The 17321-nt window shown below is 36.8% G+C and overlaps 2 protein-coding genes across 2 annotated transcripts in view; one reads left to right on the top strand and one right to left on the bottom strand.

Moving 5' to 3' along the window:
- The window catches only part of LOC132103531 (oxidation resistance protein 1-like), a 138028-nt gene extending 128376 nt beyond the window's left edge, over positions 1-9652 (top strand). The window contains exons 12-17 of the mRNA XM_059508646.1: positions 1697-1777; positions 3494-3619; positions 6654-6806; positions 6979-7074; positions 7228-7301; positions 7946-9652. Of these exons, the coding sequence (XP_059364629.1) occupies positions 1697-1777; positions 3494-3619; positions 6654-6806; positions 6979-7074; positions 7228-7301; positions 7946-8081 (666 nt within the window). The 3' untranslated portion in view covers positions 8082-9652. The remainder of the gene's footprint in view (positions 1-1696; positions 1778-3493; positions 3620-6653; positions 6807-6978; positions 7075-7227; positions 7302-7945) is intronic.
- A 1701-nt stretch (positions 9653-11353) lies between these two features.
- Positions 11354-16444, bottom strand: LOC132103357 (squalene monooxygenase-like). Its single transcript, XM_059508402.1, has 11 exons — positions 15446-16444; positions 14628-14856; positions 14253-14430; positions 13949-14045; positions 13742-13855; positions 13484-13655; positions 13269-13364; positions 12615-12757; positions 11993-12089; positions 11826-11913; positions 11354-11748 (listed from the first exon to the last, which is right to left on the bottom strand). The coding sequence occupies exons 1-11, from the start codon at positions 15710-15712 to the stop codon at positions 11556-11558; spliced, it is 1674 nt and encodes a 557-aa protein (XP_059364385.1). The 5' UTR covers positions 15713-16444; the 3' UTR covers positions 11354-11555.
- Positions 16445-17321: the final 877 nt, after the last annotated feature.

Raw genomic sequence — 17321 nt, 5'->3', positions numbered from 1 at the left:
GTTGAGTGAATGCTTTCGCTGAAGGGTATTTGAGCGGGATGTTGAAATATTAGCGTATAATGACTGGCTGTGTTGATTGACATTGGCTGTCTGATGGGTTCGTGTTGCTGCTTTTGAAGTAAAACAGTGTAAAAGTGAGATATGAAAGTGCTGATGTTGATCTGTGATGCTGGAGCTCGTGTGTGTTTGAATCAGTGAATGTCTCACCTGAGACAATATGCATGTTTTATGAATGCTCTAGTTTACCTTCCTGCTTGTACATTATTGAGGGCTTTAAAGTGGCAACGTATCGGCTAAAACTTTTATTTACCGTCATGGAGTAGAATGACCGCAGTCTCGGTAATTTCCCTTTTACAGTCGACAAGTCAAGTGTTGTTGCAGGACTTTAAAGGGCTAGTTTGCCAATAAATAAATAAATAAAAGTCGTAATTTACTCTCCGTCATGACATTCTAAATTCCAAACCTGTATGGCTCAGCCTCTTGCGTGATAAAACACGAAAGAGAACGTTTTAAGTGCATGTTCTAGTCGCTGTGTTTTTATGTAATTAAGACAAATAGTAACTGGACATAAGTTTAAAAACTGACGCAAATAGCAGGACACAACGTATGAAGCCATACGATACATTTGTGTGGGGAATAGACAAAAATGTCAGACAAAAAAACAAAACAATTCCGCTCTAGTGTCTGATTCTTGAGTGATTCATTTTTGTGACTCTGATCTTTTTAATGAATCGGTTGTTCCATTTCACAAAACAAGACTTGATCCGTGAACGATTTCAACTCGGTAATGTTCAAAGTAACGACTTATGGTTATTAAGTGAAAGTATGGCTTCAGAAGACTTTTAATTTATATTGCATTGTATGCACTTTCATAATACATTTGTTGTACTTTTGTCACTTTGAAACTTAACATAGCCCTTGTGTCCATTCACTTTCATTACACTGAAAAGATTTGGCTTGGGTATTCGTCATAAATTAATCTTTCCATAGAAGAAAGACATACAGGTTGTGTATGAACCGGTATGAGCTCTTACTAGCATGGGTAAATTATGACAGAAGTTTAGTTTTTGGTGAACCATGTTTTCATGTGGTAGTAGGTCATGTGTTTCATGTGTTATCAGACATGACACATAGGTGTGGCAAAATATACCAGCTGTTAAAATATGTGTGATGGGTAAGGACTGATATTTACAAAAGAATAAAATAAAAATGTCAATGGCAGCTGAAGGTAGTTTTCTTGCTTAATGACTAAGATTTATTGTGTTAAGTGTTAAGATGGATGATTTTGAACATGAGGGTGAGTAAATAATAACAGAACATTTAGTTTTGAAGGGGACGTTGAGTATTTGTGATTTCTATGTGGCTCTGCTATGGCTTATGTTAGCTATTATGAATATGGTTCTCATATCTGTCTGCAGAGCTTCGTGAAAAACAATTCACTCAATCATGCAAAACACTCGCTGTGTTGTCTGCTCACATTTGTATTGTAGTTTCACATATATAATGACATGATCTAGGCTTTCAGTCTTACACTCATCTCTTCCATATCTCATAAAGACAATCATTCCTGGCCGCAATCTTAGTAGTTAACATCTTGTATTAAAAGAGACCAAGACTGCACATTCTTGTCCATATTTTGGCCTCATCTTGTCGTCCTGCTCAGCGGTGTGGTTGTGTCCCCCTGTTTCTGGAGCAGGTAGTATCATGGACTGAGTACCACCGCCGGATCGATGCGTTAAACAGTGAAGATCTGCGCTCCCTATGCAAACGCCTTCAGGTGCACAAAATCTGTAGAACCCTGCAGATGTAGCTCTAGGTGTTGTACATTGCACTTGCCTAGCTGTGGATTGCAAGTTTGACACAAAAATGTTTGTGCAGAAAATTCCATAATTTCCTATATAAAGTGTAGCCCTTAAAGTTATATTACAATTTTTAGATACACAAATTATTAACAGTACCACCCTTCAAAATTTAGGTGTCAGTAATATATTTTTTAATAGAATTGAATACATTTATTCATCAAGGATGCATTCTGTTGACCAAAAGTGTGTAATTATAATGTAACAAAAGATTTCTGTTTCAGATAAATCATTGATTCATTGAAGAATCCTGAAAAGAAAAATGTATAGCAGTTCCACAAAAATATTAAGCAACACAGCTGTTTACAACTTTGATAATGAGAAGAAATGTTTCTTGAGCACTGAATCAGTATATTGTAATGATTTCTGACAGATCATGTGACACTGAAGACTGGAGTAATGATGCTAAAAATTCAGCTTTGCATCACAGGAATACATTATATTTTAAAATAGAAAACTTTTTTTTAATTGTAGTAATATTTTACAATATTAACATTTTTACTGTATTTTTGGTCAAATAAATGCAGACTTGGTGAGCAGAAGATACTTCTTTTTTTTTTTTAAATGTTAAAATCTTGCCCTCCACAAATTTTTGAGTATTAGTGTACATATCCCTGCAAGATTACTGATTAAATGGACTCTGTTAGTGGATATTACTAGCAGTTGTATCCCCTTAAAACCTGAATGAAATGAGGAATTTTCTGGAAGCCATGCTAGAGAAAGTGGGTTGTATTTCCATGTCCAGAATGTTCTGTGGTTTAGGCGGGTGTTTGGGTCGAGGCCTGCATTGATTGCTGCCCGGTTATTTGTTGTAGACAATTAATGTAATTGAAGCACGGCTGGTGTAACCTGAGTGTGTTCAGGCCAAGAGAGGGAATGTTAACTGTCTGTGGCACTACATTGTAAAATAACACCACTAGTCTTGATGTAACAGGCTTTGGAGAAGTGCTTCAGAAACCAGGTTCTGAATTGGACATCAAAAGTGGTGCTCCAACATAGCACTAAAATTGCCTATATGTCCTTACATTAAATGTATGCATTTAGCAGATGCTTTTATCCAATGCATCTTACACTGTATTAAGTTCATGCATTCTCTAGTCTAGGAATTGAACTCATTACCTTGCGGTGCTAACACCAAGCATAATGTTTGAGCAACAGGAATCCTTGATCTCATAAAATGAAGTTTATTAATATAACCATTAACTGCTCTGTCAGAACAACAAGCTTAATTATTAACATCACAAACTGAATAGGAAAACTGACAGTTTCCACTTGTTGAAAGCCACTGATTTTGGGAAATAATGCACAAGTATTTTTTATGAATAAAGTATCCCATGTTGCCTAGCCAAAACATTTCCTTTAGGATTAGTTTGTCTTCTCGGGTTAGTTTGTCCCCATAGGTGAATTCCACCAGAGATAAAACCACTGTCTGTTCTCCTGCCCAAGTTTAATTTACATGTTAAATCTATGTAACCTCACTTCCACAAATGTTTTGAATACCAAATCCCTGCTGTGAGTATTTATAGGTCAATTTCAAGGAAGATCTACGGTCATTCTTTGTTAAAGTCTCAGGTATATGTGGCTTAAATCAGAATGTCACTAGATAGTTTGCTAATGGTGTCTTCTGTCTTTAGATCACCACGAAGGAGGATGTAAACTCCAAACATGGCATGTCCGTCACCACCAGCCTGGAGCCAGAGACTTTTAAGCCCAACCTGAACGAACCCAGTGACCTTCTGGAGGCCGAGCAGATTGAGAAGGTAAGCGTGCAGTGAAATAAATCTGGCCGCTGCTCCGGGCTTTACAGTGTTTCATCGATCCGCTGGTCCAGAAATAGGCAGCTCTCCTCACTGTTCACTGGTTATTGATTCTCGGCCGGAGGAAGATCTCAGACATGTTAACAGACAGATTTATTCACACTCGTCATGTTATGGCCAGGGGCATAGGAATGATCTGAAAAGCGAAGGTTGACTGTTCTTGAACCATAATTATTTATCCTTATGTCATTCCAAACTGATATGATTTTCTTTCTTTCATGAAACTGAGCAGAATGTCAGTGCTTACTATTTTCCATTTAAGAAAATATACAGATAATGTGACCTAGATATAGAATTAAGAACTGGTTCACCATAAAAAAAATTGTCTGAATTTTAAGATTAGTAGTCACGTCTGGTCAAGTCACCTATATTTACATATAATATGCTTTATACAATACAGATCGTGTCAAAGCAGCTACAGGAAAATAGTGTGTCAGTAATGCAAAAGTGTGTCGATAATACTAGAACAGACTGATCTGAATTCTTCCACCAATGTGGACAGAATACTGTATCAAAATATTACTTAACATTAATTATGTATTATTTAACGTGAATGCTGATGTTGAATCTAAAGCAAGTTTTTTTGGGGGGTTGTTGTCAGACATCACAAACAAATGACTCTTGAGTCAGTTCTTTTAAATAAATCGTTCAATAAGGAATGGTTTCCTCATGATTTCAACCTTACATATTACTGTTCCCAAGTGTTCTGAAGCCATACAATTGAATAAAAAAAGAAAATGTTTTTTTAAAAGATAACATTAACAAAGTTGATGTACTAAAATTACTAAAAATCAATTCAATTGACATTTTTGTAAAAACAAAATGACAAATGCACATAACAAATTACTAAACTTTGAAATATAGAATATTTTTGTAGTAAATATAAAAATAAAAGGTCATTCAAAATTAATGAACACTATAATATCTAAATAATACTAAAATAACACTGAAACAGACAAATTTTAATCTCATCCAGAAAGACAGTATGACTGTTCAAACCTTTTTGACTGTCATTACTAAAAGCTGCAGTTGTCAGAGACTGTCGTAAAATTTGTACATGACGTACTGATCTTTTGATCTGATCTTACTGTTCCATCTGCGATGTGTTTTGTAGTGAAGCTTCCGAGGTTTAAGTCATTGCGCCCTACGGGTGCGCGCCTTTCAAACGCATCAGCGCTCTGTGAATGGATCACCTGAGGTGGCCTCTCGCAGAACCCTTTATTCAGACGTAGGCCCATTTTGTTGGTAAATCAAATAAACTCATGTCATTACACAGAGTAATTCAATGCTCCCCAAACGCTGGGAAAGCCTGGACCTGCCAAAGGACACAGAGAGCGCTGCACACAAACATGTGTCGAGGAAACACACAGCATCTGCTGCCAGCTGTATATATATTTATGTGTGTGTGTGTGTGGTGTACAGCTTCTCTGTGTCTACTGGTTTGAAAAGGTCAGTGCTACTGTAATTGGGCTTTTAATGTTTCGCCCTTTCTGCTGCTCTGATTTTGCACACATCTATTATTTATTCTCCACTTCCATACTGCTGCGTTCATAAGTCATGTTTTCCTGTTTTTCAATTTTTCGTAATTTTTATTCACAGATTACATCAGAAAGCATTAAAAAGATTCAGGATCACAGAAACTTGTTGAGAACACTGTCCCATGACTTTTAACAATAAAGTAGCTTTGCTACAATAAATATCTCTGCAACAAAGTGGTAACGTTGCTGTTTTTAAAGAAATTATGCTCATTATTTATTCAAATATATGTTCTATTACCATGATGCTTGATTTTATTTCTGAATTCCACATCTGACTTTTATTTATATCTATTCTGTCAAATTTTATGCTGCAAATATCGATAAAAGCTTGTCCATGCTAAAAAGTGAACACAGTGTAAGCAGGATACTCCAAAGTACACAGCAGTATTATTTTTTGCATTATTTATATACTATTATAGTTTTTCCATCATATTTTGAATCATCTTTTATATTATATTACTCGAGCGCCAACCTCCCGCTGTCTCTCGTGAAGCCAACAAGGAAGTGACTAAAACTGCAATTAATCGACTGGCCGCTTGAGGCCGGCTGGAAAAAGGAGTCAGTCCCATAGACTTCCCATGTTAAAATGCCCAACTTTACAGCAGAAAAAAAACATGTTTACAGCCTGGTGCATAAAATGATTTTGGTCAATATAGCTAATTTTGCCCTTCATGACAACTATGAGGTTGGTGAATTTTTTTATAACTCATCCGTTTAAATTATATTAAGCCTTAATGTTTTGCATAATTAAGGGCGTGGCCACTTGAGTGACAGGTGGATTGCCGCTGCTGTCACAACTGTCACGCTAGGTGGGTGTGGCTTCAGCAACCAACTCCCGCCTTTTTGCCCATTTTCGATTGTCTGGGAGAGTCGCGCAGTGATGCGTGTTGCCAAGATGCCGATGGCCCGCTCTGCACACTTTAAGCTTCAAAAACACTCTTCAGGAGTCTACGGGTGATGTCACGGACACTACGTCCATGTTTTTATACAGTCTATGATGTTACTTTTTAGTTTAAACCTGTTGACTGTCGATTGATTGAGCATAGACATTGTTATAAATCTTTGGAGCACAGACTTAAGTTTGGTATCTTTTTAAAGAAGACACTTGGCAGATTATCGTAGAAGTGAAAGTTATACAAATTAAAGTTTAAAAAGTTATGGAAGTTAAATTGTTTCTTATTTCAGTTTTAGCTGTTTAATTTCCATTTATTAAGTGCTTCATTTTAAACTTCTTTACTTGCCAAGTTAACATTTCTCATTTTTGTAGTGGAAGTTCATCTAGTGTTTACAGCGTTTTATTTCAATAATCAAAAATGCTTTTAATAGTTTTAATTTTACTTAACTGTAATAAGGTTCTTTGCCTATATATCATGCACTAAAATCATAAAAATACACCTGGTCATACATTATCCATAACTTATTCCCTGTTTTTTACTCAGCTGGCAAAACATCTCCCACCCAGAACCATCGGTTACCACTGGAATCTGGCCTTCAGCACATCGAAGCATGGCATGAGCATTAAGACGCTGTACCGAGCCATGCAGGATCAGGACTCACCCATGCTGCTGGTCATCAAAGACAGTGATGGACAGGTCACACTCTTCTCTTTATCTCTCATAAGACCTTGGTTTTAGACTTTGACACAGGATTAGAAAAATACAACAGTATTAAAACACTAGAGTCCTCATATCTCATATGACCAGAAACACTGTAAAGATTTGGTTCAGTGTTTCCTAATCAGATCTGCTCTCTGTGCTCTTGTAGATATTTGGGGCTTTGGCATCAGAACCGTTCAAAGTCAGTGAGGGTTTCTATGGCACAGGAGAGACTTTCCTGTTCACCTTTTATCCAGACTTTGAGGTTTGTGTTAAGTTTATGTATGATTTTTCCTTACAGGCAGTTTGAAAAGAATTCTGATCTCGTCTGTCATTTGGCATTTTCACAAAGACTTTCACGTGCAAAATTCATTACAGGATTTACTCTTAAAAATGCTATTTTTTTTCTCACTGACAGGCACACAAATGGACTGGGGATAATCTGTTCTTCATTAAAGGTGACATGGACTCTTTAGCCTTTGGAGGAGGAAGGTCAGTTAACACCAGAAAGCTCAACAATAATTAATGTTATAATGAATCCTGACTTTCATTAGGCATGTTTGCGTAAGACAAAAATGAGTATGCAAATGTAAATGTGAAAGTTTGGCCCGCAAATTGCACGGTCATTGTCTCTTTACACAAACTAAATTTGCACGTTTTTTTCTCAGTGCTGATGGTGTAAGAGTGTTTGTTTCAAGTGTCTGTGCCGTTTAGACTAGATGTGTTCAGGTAGCTAGATATAAAAATGCTGTCTAAACCCCTTAATCAGCAATTTTCTTAAAATGTTAAAAAGAAAAAAATCTTTCTGATCCCAAACTTTTCAACAGTGGTGTATGTAAGGCATAATCAAAGGTTTGCCGTGCATTAAAGGATTTTTAAAGGAATTGCATTTAAAATCCTTTTAATGCATGGCAAGTCATTGATCTTTGCAGTGCAATATTTGACCGAATGGGTAAAAATGACAGTCATTTTCATCAGTTACGGACCATTAGCTATTATCAGTTGCATTGGGGCATATCAGATAAAAATGAAGTTTAAGGATTTGTATCCAAGTACTCGTGTAGAGTGTTTTTGCACTGTTCTTAAGTATGTCTTACAAGAGAATGAAGGTTTGATTGGAGACCGTTTTCTTGCAGTGGTGAGTTTGGCCTTTGGCTGGACGAGGATCTTTATCACGGCAGGAGTCATTCATGCAAAACCTTCGGGAATCCCATGCTCTCCACGAAGGAGGATTTCATCGTGCAGGATATTGAGATCTGGTCGTTTGAGTAGCAGCTCACATGGAGGTACCTTTTGTTGAGAGAGTAATTGGACAACAGGCAGATCCCAAACCTTACTGCACATCACCGCGACTCCCAGGACGCCTGTAACGGATGCTACTCTTACAGTGCTTGTCGTATGTTACTCCTGCATTTAATACAGAGCTCTTCTTTGTGCTGTTTAGTATGTGTGTGTTTTGTTCAAGCCGTGTGCAGTGTCTATAACCAACGGGACCCCCTGAGCACTTTTAACATCAAATGGAGATGAGGATGTTGATGGTGGTGGAGGCAGCATGGGGTTTGGGCTACCCGAGAACTGCCATAGTCCAATTTAGCTGAGCCAAAGCGCCAGGAGTCTGTTGAAGAGATGGTGTTAGCCGATAGCACGTCACTACTATTGATGGGGGGAAAACTCAACTACAGAAAAAGAAATGCTAACACATTCCCTTGCTCTCAGAGGAAGAATATGCATTTTTGGGACATCGAACGATGGCGGTGGCATCCACGAGATCACATCCGTAATTTCTTTTGAGGCGAAATATTCAAGTGTTGTGAAATTCGTAGTTTTTCTGTCGTTCACTATCATAGCACACCATGTCGAAGCACATAATCGGAAACCCCATAGTCGTAATGTTCTGTTCGGTGGGTTTTACGTGTGAGTGTGGCTAACGTCGACACCTCCACTTCTGACGGGGCGAATTTTACTGTTCGTATGTGTTGCAATAGATTTGTGGAATATGCAAATTCCTGTCCTGTGACCTCAAATAATCCAGACGGGGTACCTTTGTTTTCCCTGTTTCTCTTTCCAAGAGACCTTTTACGTCTTTTCAGATTACTTGCTTTTCTGGCTATCATTTGAAAAGCCTGAGACGTGGTTTAATTGTTTTTCATGAATATAATGACAATTCTATATTTATGTATATGATTTTATTTATATATATATATATATATATATATATACAAATATATATATATATATATATAATGATATATATATTGCTGTTAAGTGTGACAGTGATCTTTTTTTTGTGCTGATATCTCAGCTGTTACTAATATATTGTATATTACCCTGTAAATTAATGTTAAAATAGTAGATTTGTTCCTATATATATAAATATATAAATGAATATACAGTGTGTGGATTGGTGGGTTGCTTTTCACACTTTATAAATCTAGTTTCAATCCAGGTTCTTCAGGCCTCATTAGCAGTAGCAGTACAGTATATATTTTTGTTTATTGTCTTTTAGATCATAGAGTAAATTAAATCGTTTATAAAGAGCTTGCTGCTACTGTGGAGAGGAAAAGTCTCAGCGGTCGAGCACAGGGTCGAATGTGACGGACTCCAGCAGGGAAAGTCTCTTTTTCTCACATGTCCTGTCCCAGCTTTTTCTTTTTTTGGTCTGGTCTTTTGTTTTTTTTCGGTGTCTAGATTGACTGTGCGCACAGCGAGAGGAACACGTACGTCCTTTCAGAGTCACAGACGAGAAGTGCAACAAATCCTTCATCTACTTCGCCGGAATATAATGTTACAGTGATGTATAAAGAACAATGAATACTAATAAATTGTTGTTACCTGGGACAGAATCAGGTCTCTTATGGTTTTTATTTCTTTGGTCTGGTCTCTTCACTACAGAATAAGCAATTAAATTAATGAATTTTGAATGCTGACTCCTTAAAAAAAATCCTGTTAATGACAGTATTTTGGAAGGTAATACAAAGTGCCAAAAATGTCCGTCATGTTATATGAATATGGTAATTCATATAACATGGCATTAAGTTATTCAGGCTTGTGAGATATATATATATATATATATACACACACACACACACACACTTTTGTGTATAGATAAAATGAATAGTTCACCATGCATGCATAGATCTCCATAATTTGGTTCAGGAAGTCTTGTGTCAACATGAAGCACGGCCTCCACCCATTTACTTCTGTAATTTGTCATTTCTGAGTAAAATTGCGTATATATCGAGAAAAATATGTAAGGTGGTACTTCCTTTCATCCACTGACACTGTGCATCAACAAACTGAGGGAAGGGCTGAGAAGTAAGAGGGATTCGTGTAAAAAGGTCTCATACAAGTAATTTTAACTTTTTATTGATTAATTAAATTACAGAGACATGTTAATAGCGATATGGAATAGCCACATTCTTAACTGCGAAAATTAACCGTTTTCAGATCAAACGACAGATCTAACAGTTCACATCAAACGACACCGAGAGTCTCTGATTGTGATGGATGGTTGACAGGTGTCAAAATTAGGAGGGGTAGTGTTTGTAGGAAGGGTTTTGAGCACTGATCTATAAGTCTATAATAGAGATTATATTATAGAGATTAGTGGTTTTGAGGTTATTATGGCCGGTTTCCATGACAGTACCGTTGCACTCATTGACAATATTGAGAGCTTTGCAACTGTAGCACTGAAGAAGATTCATATTCAATCTTTTTATTTTGTTTACAAGACCAGAGTGATGCTGTTTACATCCAGCTGGCGCAAGGGCGTCACCTGGTGGACGTATAATTTGCACAAAATTATTATTTTTTTTAATTATTCCACAAACCTTTGTACAGTTATAAAAGAATGATACATTTTAAAATACAAAGCTAGAACAAGTTCTCAAATGTTACTGGGTCATTCCAGTCTGTTATAATATTTAAAAAAAAAATCAATATAAAAAGAGGACAAATTATATGAAAGAACAATCTATAGAGTGGCTACATACACCGCCAGAAATACTATGAACACAGAACCAAAATTAGTCTTCACATTAAAGCTTTTGGCCTCTTTTCAGTAAATATCCACATGATTTTACTTTATACTGAATGCTATATTCACTGCTCATATCATTTTTTGACTGCACAAAATATTGAATGTTTAAACAACAGAGAAAGGCAAAAATGATAATGGAAGGCCCCATGTGAAAATCATGATAAATGGACACAATTTAAAATATGTGCAATAAAGCAAGGCACGTGAAGAAAACAAGTGCTTTAGCTACAAATGAGATGCAGTCCCATTGATTGTCTTTAGTGTCTTGAAAATATATACACAATTTTTACAACTTAAGCAGCCAAGTGGTTTAATCTTTATGAATTGATGAATTAATTTATTTTGCACTCAGAAATGTAGTAAAAACACACATTTCTGACTGGACTAAAAACATCAACAAGAAATTAAAGTAGACCAGATTTACTTAATGCACATCCCTTTGAAACATGTCAGACTGCATAAGAAATAGTTTGTAAATGCTGTTTCATGTTGACATGAAATGAGGCTGAATTCACTATATCAAAGGGTCTTTGTCTATTACTATCAGACACCATATGCATTTCCTCATCTGAGACTTGTTCCTTGTGCAGTGTCTGACATGAAACCCTTTTTCCCAAATAATTAGGCACTCAGATGTAGCCAGCAGATGTGTCATGTTCCATGACTGAAGACATCAGTTTCTTTTTCAGTTTGACAGAAGTTCCTTCCTAGTAAATCAGGTACTGTAACTCCGAGTAAATAAGAGGAAACATGACGGCACAGGCTCTGTACAGGATGGCTATGCTGTTGACCAGCGCTCGTGGTATGGTGAGCCAGGATTCAGATCTGAAGCTGAAGTATATGGCGTATAATGCCACAGCAAAAAAGTGACCAATCAGAGTAAAGGGTTTCGGTGACAATCTGAGGAAACAAAAACAGATAAGTGATGTGAAAAGATGTCCGAAATCTGCAAAAACCAGTGGAAGACATCTACTTACACGGACAGAAGGCCGATCGGTCCATTGATGCATTCTCCACCAAGCTTGAAATAGTGGAAACAGGCTTTTCTCAACTGATGCAGTGAATCTGAAAATAGATACTTTAGTTGTGAACCTTATGATTTTTAGAACTGTTTAAGTGAAATTTTAAGTGTTTTGTCACTTACTGTCAGTCGCAGCAAAGAGTTCATACAAAGCTTGAGCCAAAACGTTCACCACAAATGAATGAGATGATTTCCGTTCCCAGTGGAATTTCTTCTTTGCCTGACAACAGCAACAGTCTTCATTGCACATTTCTGTTTCTCAGATCCACTATGATGATCAAACATTCATCCAATGCAATCTGTTCCAAAACCTGTTGAGGTGCCGTACTGTCTACAAATGCTTTTCTTTAATACAAAGCTTCTTTATTAGCATTGATGGTTCCATGAAGAACTTTTAAAATCCATGCAACCTTAAATACACAAAAGGTTCTTTATAATAAAAAAATAATAATCTTTTTGAGAATATTAAAAAACCTTTTAAGAACTGTTCGCTGACAGATTCTTCAGAGGCACTAAACAAACCTTTTGGAACCTCTTAGAGTGTACTGTTATGCCTAATCTAATAAGCATAAATGTATACATAAACCACAGATATATTTATCAATTAAAAATATTTGCACATCTTATGCTACTTACAGTGTGTAGGCAACTCACTAGGTTTTGCAGCCAAGTTGATATTTAATATGTTGTTGTTTAATGTGCAGTGAATCTTCCAGACTCTGACTACTGTAACTGCAGATGTTACCTGGAGCACAGCTGTGTTGTCATAGAGATCAGGGATGTTCTTGAGCAGCTCTCTCCAGATGCGGATGTCATTCAGCACCACACTCATGCCGCCACCGGTCAGAGGATGGCGCATGTTATACGCATCGCCTAACAGCAGAACCCCTGATGGAGGACAGGTGGGTCAACACTTTTACACATAAAGCTGCACCTTTTCACTCTGTGCATCTGGACGGGGTTTTTTGGGTTATAAAAATTGTTATGAAATCCAATGCTTAATCTAACTGTTGTAACATCCACATTTTAGAGTTTTCCTGCCTTAAAACTGTATTATTCCAAGATTTGACCAGTCATTTTCCGATTCGGTTTCTTATGCTTACCAAGACTGCATTTATTTAATACAGAAAAAAACTGTAATATTATTATCATTTAAAATGTCTATTTTCTACTTTTATATATTTTAAAATGTAATTTATTCCTGTTATGCATAGCTGAATTTTCAGCATCATCACTCCAGTCTTTAGCGTTGCATGATCCTTCAGAAATCATTCTAATGTGCTGATTTGCTGCTCAAGAAGCATTTCTTATTTTTATCAATGCTGAAAATAGTTGTGGTGCTTACTAACAAGATACACGTTTCAAAGTTTGGGTTAAGTATGTAATAAACAAGGCTTACCGTGTTTATTGACTGGTGCAGGCGGCAGGAAGCTGGCAGGCATTGTTCTCAAACGATCATTCTGAAGTGCCAAAATGAACGGCTCCTTTAAGTGCTCTTTTTAAGCAAAATACACATATGTGTGAGCATATTGTCATTTAAATGCCTTAATTGCATTGTTGTCATCTATAAAGAAATACAACTGAAATAAGAATTTCAAAAATCCGTGATTGTACCTGGTAGTTGTGGGTAAATTTTTTCCGTCATGTACCCCATAAGGTCTCGAGGCATCTCTCCTCTGATGTCCACCAGAACCCGAGTTTCATTGGAGGAGATCTGATAGATCAACACTGGGCTGGGATCAGCTAGAACCAGCTCTGCATGGTTGGGCTTGAACTGAGGAGAGTCCTGGAAGAGAGCAGCATAACACAATCAATCATTGTGTTACTTGGGAATTTTTAAATAGAGAAATGCAACCGTAATCTTTTGTTTACCTTTATTATGCATCCAACAAAATGAGAAGACACTTTAGCTTTCCCAGAAATCAGATTCTTACGGAACTTGGAGAAACATCCATCAGCAACTACAGTCAGGGGAGCATGGATCTCCTGAGAGAGAGAGTAAAATTATTATATAAATACTATATAAAACCATAACCGTCCTTTTACAAATATTACAACCAAGTGTAAATGTGTCATTACCTTGATCGTCCCCGAATCCTTCTCCCTGTACAGAATTCCAGTCACACATCCATCTTCTTCCTCCAGGCTGGTCACTGTTCCCTCCTCAAACTTCACACTGTGCAAATAAGACATAACATTAGATCCATCAGTCTTCAAAACCTAATGATTCACAAAAGTGCATAGAGACCCAAGGCCACGGAAACACAAACTTATTCTTAAAGAATAAGTAGGTATTGTATAATCTCACCATATATGAGATCTACAGTCAAATGTGTTCTCTAGCAGTGGTTTTGTATATCGGTTTAAACAGTCAGGTATTTACTTGGGCTCAGCGAGAGCAGCTCGGCGCAGTCCCATGATGAAGCGTCCGTGATGGAAAGCACGTCCCCCCTGAATGCTGCTCTCCTGATGGGGATAAGGGATCTCCACCTCCGTTCGGCTCTCCAGGTCATGGATTACATAACCGTTCACCACATGGGCGTCCAGACCTTCAACAGCATCTGAGAGATGACAAAGAGGTGGTGAATATAAAATGCAAAGCTGAAAAGCGCAATATAACAGATCTATGCAATAAAAGCACACTTGATCTATTTATTAGATATTTAAAAATATGTAAAAATATGCTTGGAGGATTTGAACAAGCGTGCATTTAATAGAAAGATCAGATGAAGTGGGACTGTAAATGGGATATGTGTACCCTCCAGGCCAAGTTCTTTGAGTGCCCGATATCCTCCCGGCTGAAGAAGTTCTCCCACTATTCGATCTGGTTCTCTCATGTCCCTCTCCACCACTGTGACCCTCCGGCCGTCCCGGGCTAGAACGGCGGCCATCGCTGACCCCAGCACACCAGCACCCACTATGATGACCTCTGGATCCTCTCCCTGACTGGACTGACTGTCTGTCGCCCTCTTTCGCTTTACATCTTTCTAGTTAGAAAGAGTGATGAAAGAATGAGAATTCTAATAATAAGACCTGTTGTAAATAATATATATATATATTTTTAATAATAGTTAGAAACGTCATTAACAAGACACTAAATACATTGTTTTACATCATGTTTATAATTAACTAAAACTTAAACTATAATATATATATGTGTGTGTGTGTGTGTGTGTGTGTGTGTGTGTGTGTGTGTGTGTGTGTGTGTGTGTGTGTGTGTGTGTGTGTGTGGGTGTGTTGTGTGTTACTTAAATCAAACGTTAACTGAAATTAAAGTATACAAAAACCTAAACTTATTTTATTCCAGCTATTTGCAAAGGAAGTATTTTGCATTGTGATTTAGCTTAACTTCAGGTAAAATAACAACTAAAATTTATAAATGCTGTAGCCTATAGAAATTATTATTATTATTATTTAATTTCAAATACGCACAAAATTACTTAAAGGTGCTGTATGTAATGATTGACACCGCGTGGTTGAACCATACTTCCAGTGATCATTTTAACAGCTTAAAATAGTCTACATGGAAAGTAAATGCAACTATATAGAAAAATAAAAACAAAAACACTATCTTACCTTTTTAGAAGTGCGACTGCCACAGTCTGTAGTGGACTTGGAGAAGAGTTTTTTGGTCGGAGGAAATGAAGTCAAGAGGTTGAGAGGAATCTGGACAAATTGAGGCGTTTTAAGCGTCTGTCCACGAAAGCCGAGACACGTGACAATCAGCCCCACAGACACGCACAGCACCGCGGCCAGCAGCAGCTCTCTGGGCGCGTCACTCACCAGGGCATCGCATTTCTTATAGATATATGTGAAACTTACAATTCCAAGAAAGGTCCACATGTCGAAAATCAGTTCAGATATCAAAACAAAAAAATATAATAATAATAAGAGAAATAAAAAAAGGTCAATAGCAGTCTCAAAAGACAAGCACAGGTGACCAGGTGATCAGACTTTTGAGTTATTGTTCCATACAAAAACTGTGAGAAAAATATATAGTTTTTCCGTTTTTCTAAATATTTTTGGTAATGAATTAAGTGAAAAGCCTCTTATTATAAATAATCATAAATAAAAAGTAGGTATAATACCCAGCACATCAGTGCACTCGAGCTGGTGCGACGCTTCTAGGTGATGCTGAATAATTTATGATAATGAGGGCGCGGATCTTCTTGCAGTTTGTAGGCAGCAGCGTCCCGCCTCCTCTCTTTAGAACGAACCAATCAGAAGCGAGTATTCGGTGAGCAGAGCTCACGCTATCTGGCCATTGGCCCATCCAAGGCTGCTGGTTGGCGAATGGACTGCAGTATGATGTGATGTCACAGAAAGGTTGCGTTTGGCAGATGTTGCGAGTAAAGAGCGTTGTTCAACATAGTCTTAAAAGTGCACGTTGTATTAAGAAAAGGGTAAAAATCTATTTATGCCTATACATTGGGGACAATAAATAATAAAATACATAATATAAATAATAATACATATTAATATAATAATGAAATATTATTTTGTACGTTCAAATATGACACCCCCACCCCCAGCTGATCACACACTGAGATAACCAAGACCAGAAAACTCAATTTAACTCATGACTAATAAAAACAAACGCCACTTTAAAACAAGAGCTTATGGCATGATGTCATGAAGATAAAAGAAAACATTGACCTCACACCATAAAACAAGGGTATCCTATTTTTTAAGGTTTCCACCAAAGGCATGCTTGCAGAGTTGTGTATATACATTTTGTTGTATTACCTTTAATTTATTATTATCGAAATTAATAATATAGCAAATATAATCTAATGATAATCAACACTGAAAATAATAAATTTTAATATAAAAAACTCTGTATGCATTATAAGTAATGACAGTAAAAAAATAGACTTCATTGTCTTTATAAAAAAAAAAGAATAATAAAAAAAAGAATGAAGTGACATGAAAATAAGTTAAAGAAATGTTCTCCTTAAAATTTCATAAACAAAGTAGGCCTATTTATTTTAAAAGGACAGTTCAATCCCTGTCTAATGACTGTAATCATGTGAGATTCTGGCCAGCTGTGTTGTGCATCTCAAGCGTCTGTGTGTTTGAATGAGTTTGGCCTTTTATTTTGGTCTTCTTCACAGTCAAGTGTGTCGTCAAGAAGATGCTCTCACAATCATAATTATTCATTGACAAACTGACTGTTCTCTGAAGATGTTTGGAAGCCATAGCAGCTCTGCAGCAGCAGGGACACATTTGTATGTATGTATTTATTTATTTATTTATAAATATACATATATACAATGGCACTGAATGATTATCTTGTATACCATGATGTTCACCTGCTACATGGTATTACTGTTACTTTAAAAAAATGAGGGGGGGTTAAACATTTTAAATAAACACTATGGATTTTTACAAAATATCCAGCATTCTTTAAAACTCATGTTTGTCTTGCTCACTTATTTTGAATAATTCTTGT

Source organism: Carassius carassius, chromosome 24 (genome assembly GCF_963082965.1).
Source record: "Carassius carassius chromosome 24, fCarCar2.1, whole genome shotgun sequence".
Taxonomy (NCBI): Eukaryota; Metazoa; Chordata; class Actinopteri; order Cypriniformes; family Cyprinidae; genus Carassius; species Carassius carassius.
Note: the sequence above shows the minus strand (reverse complement) of the source record. Positions and strands in the feature narration are given on the sequence as shown.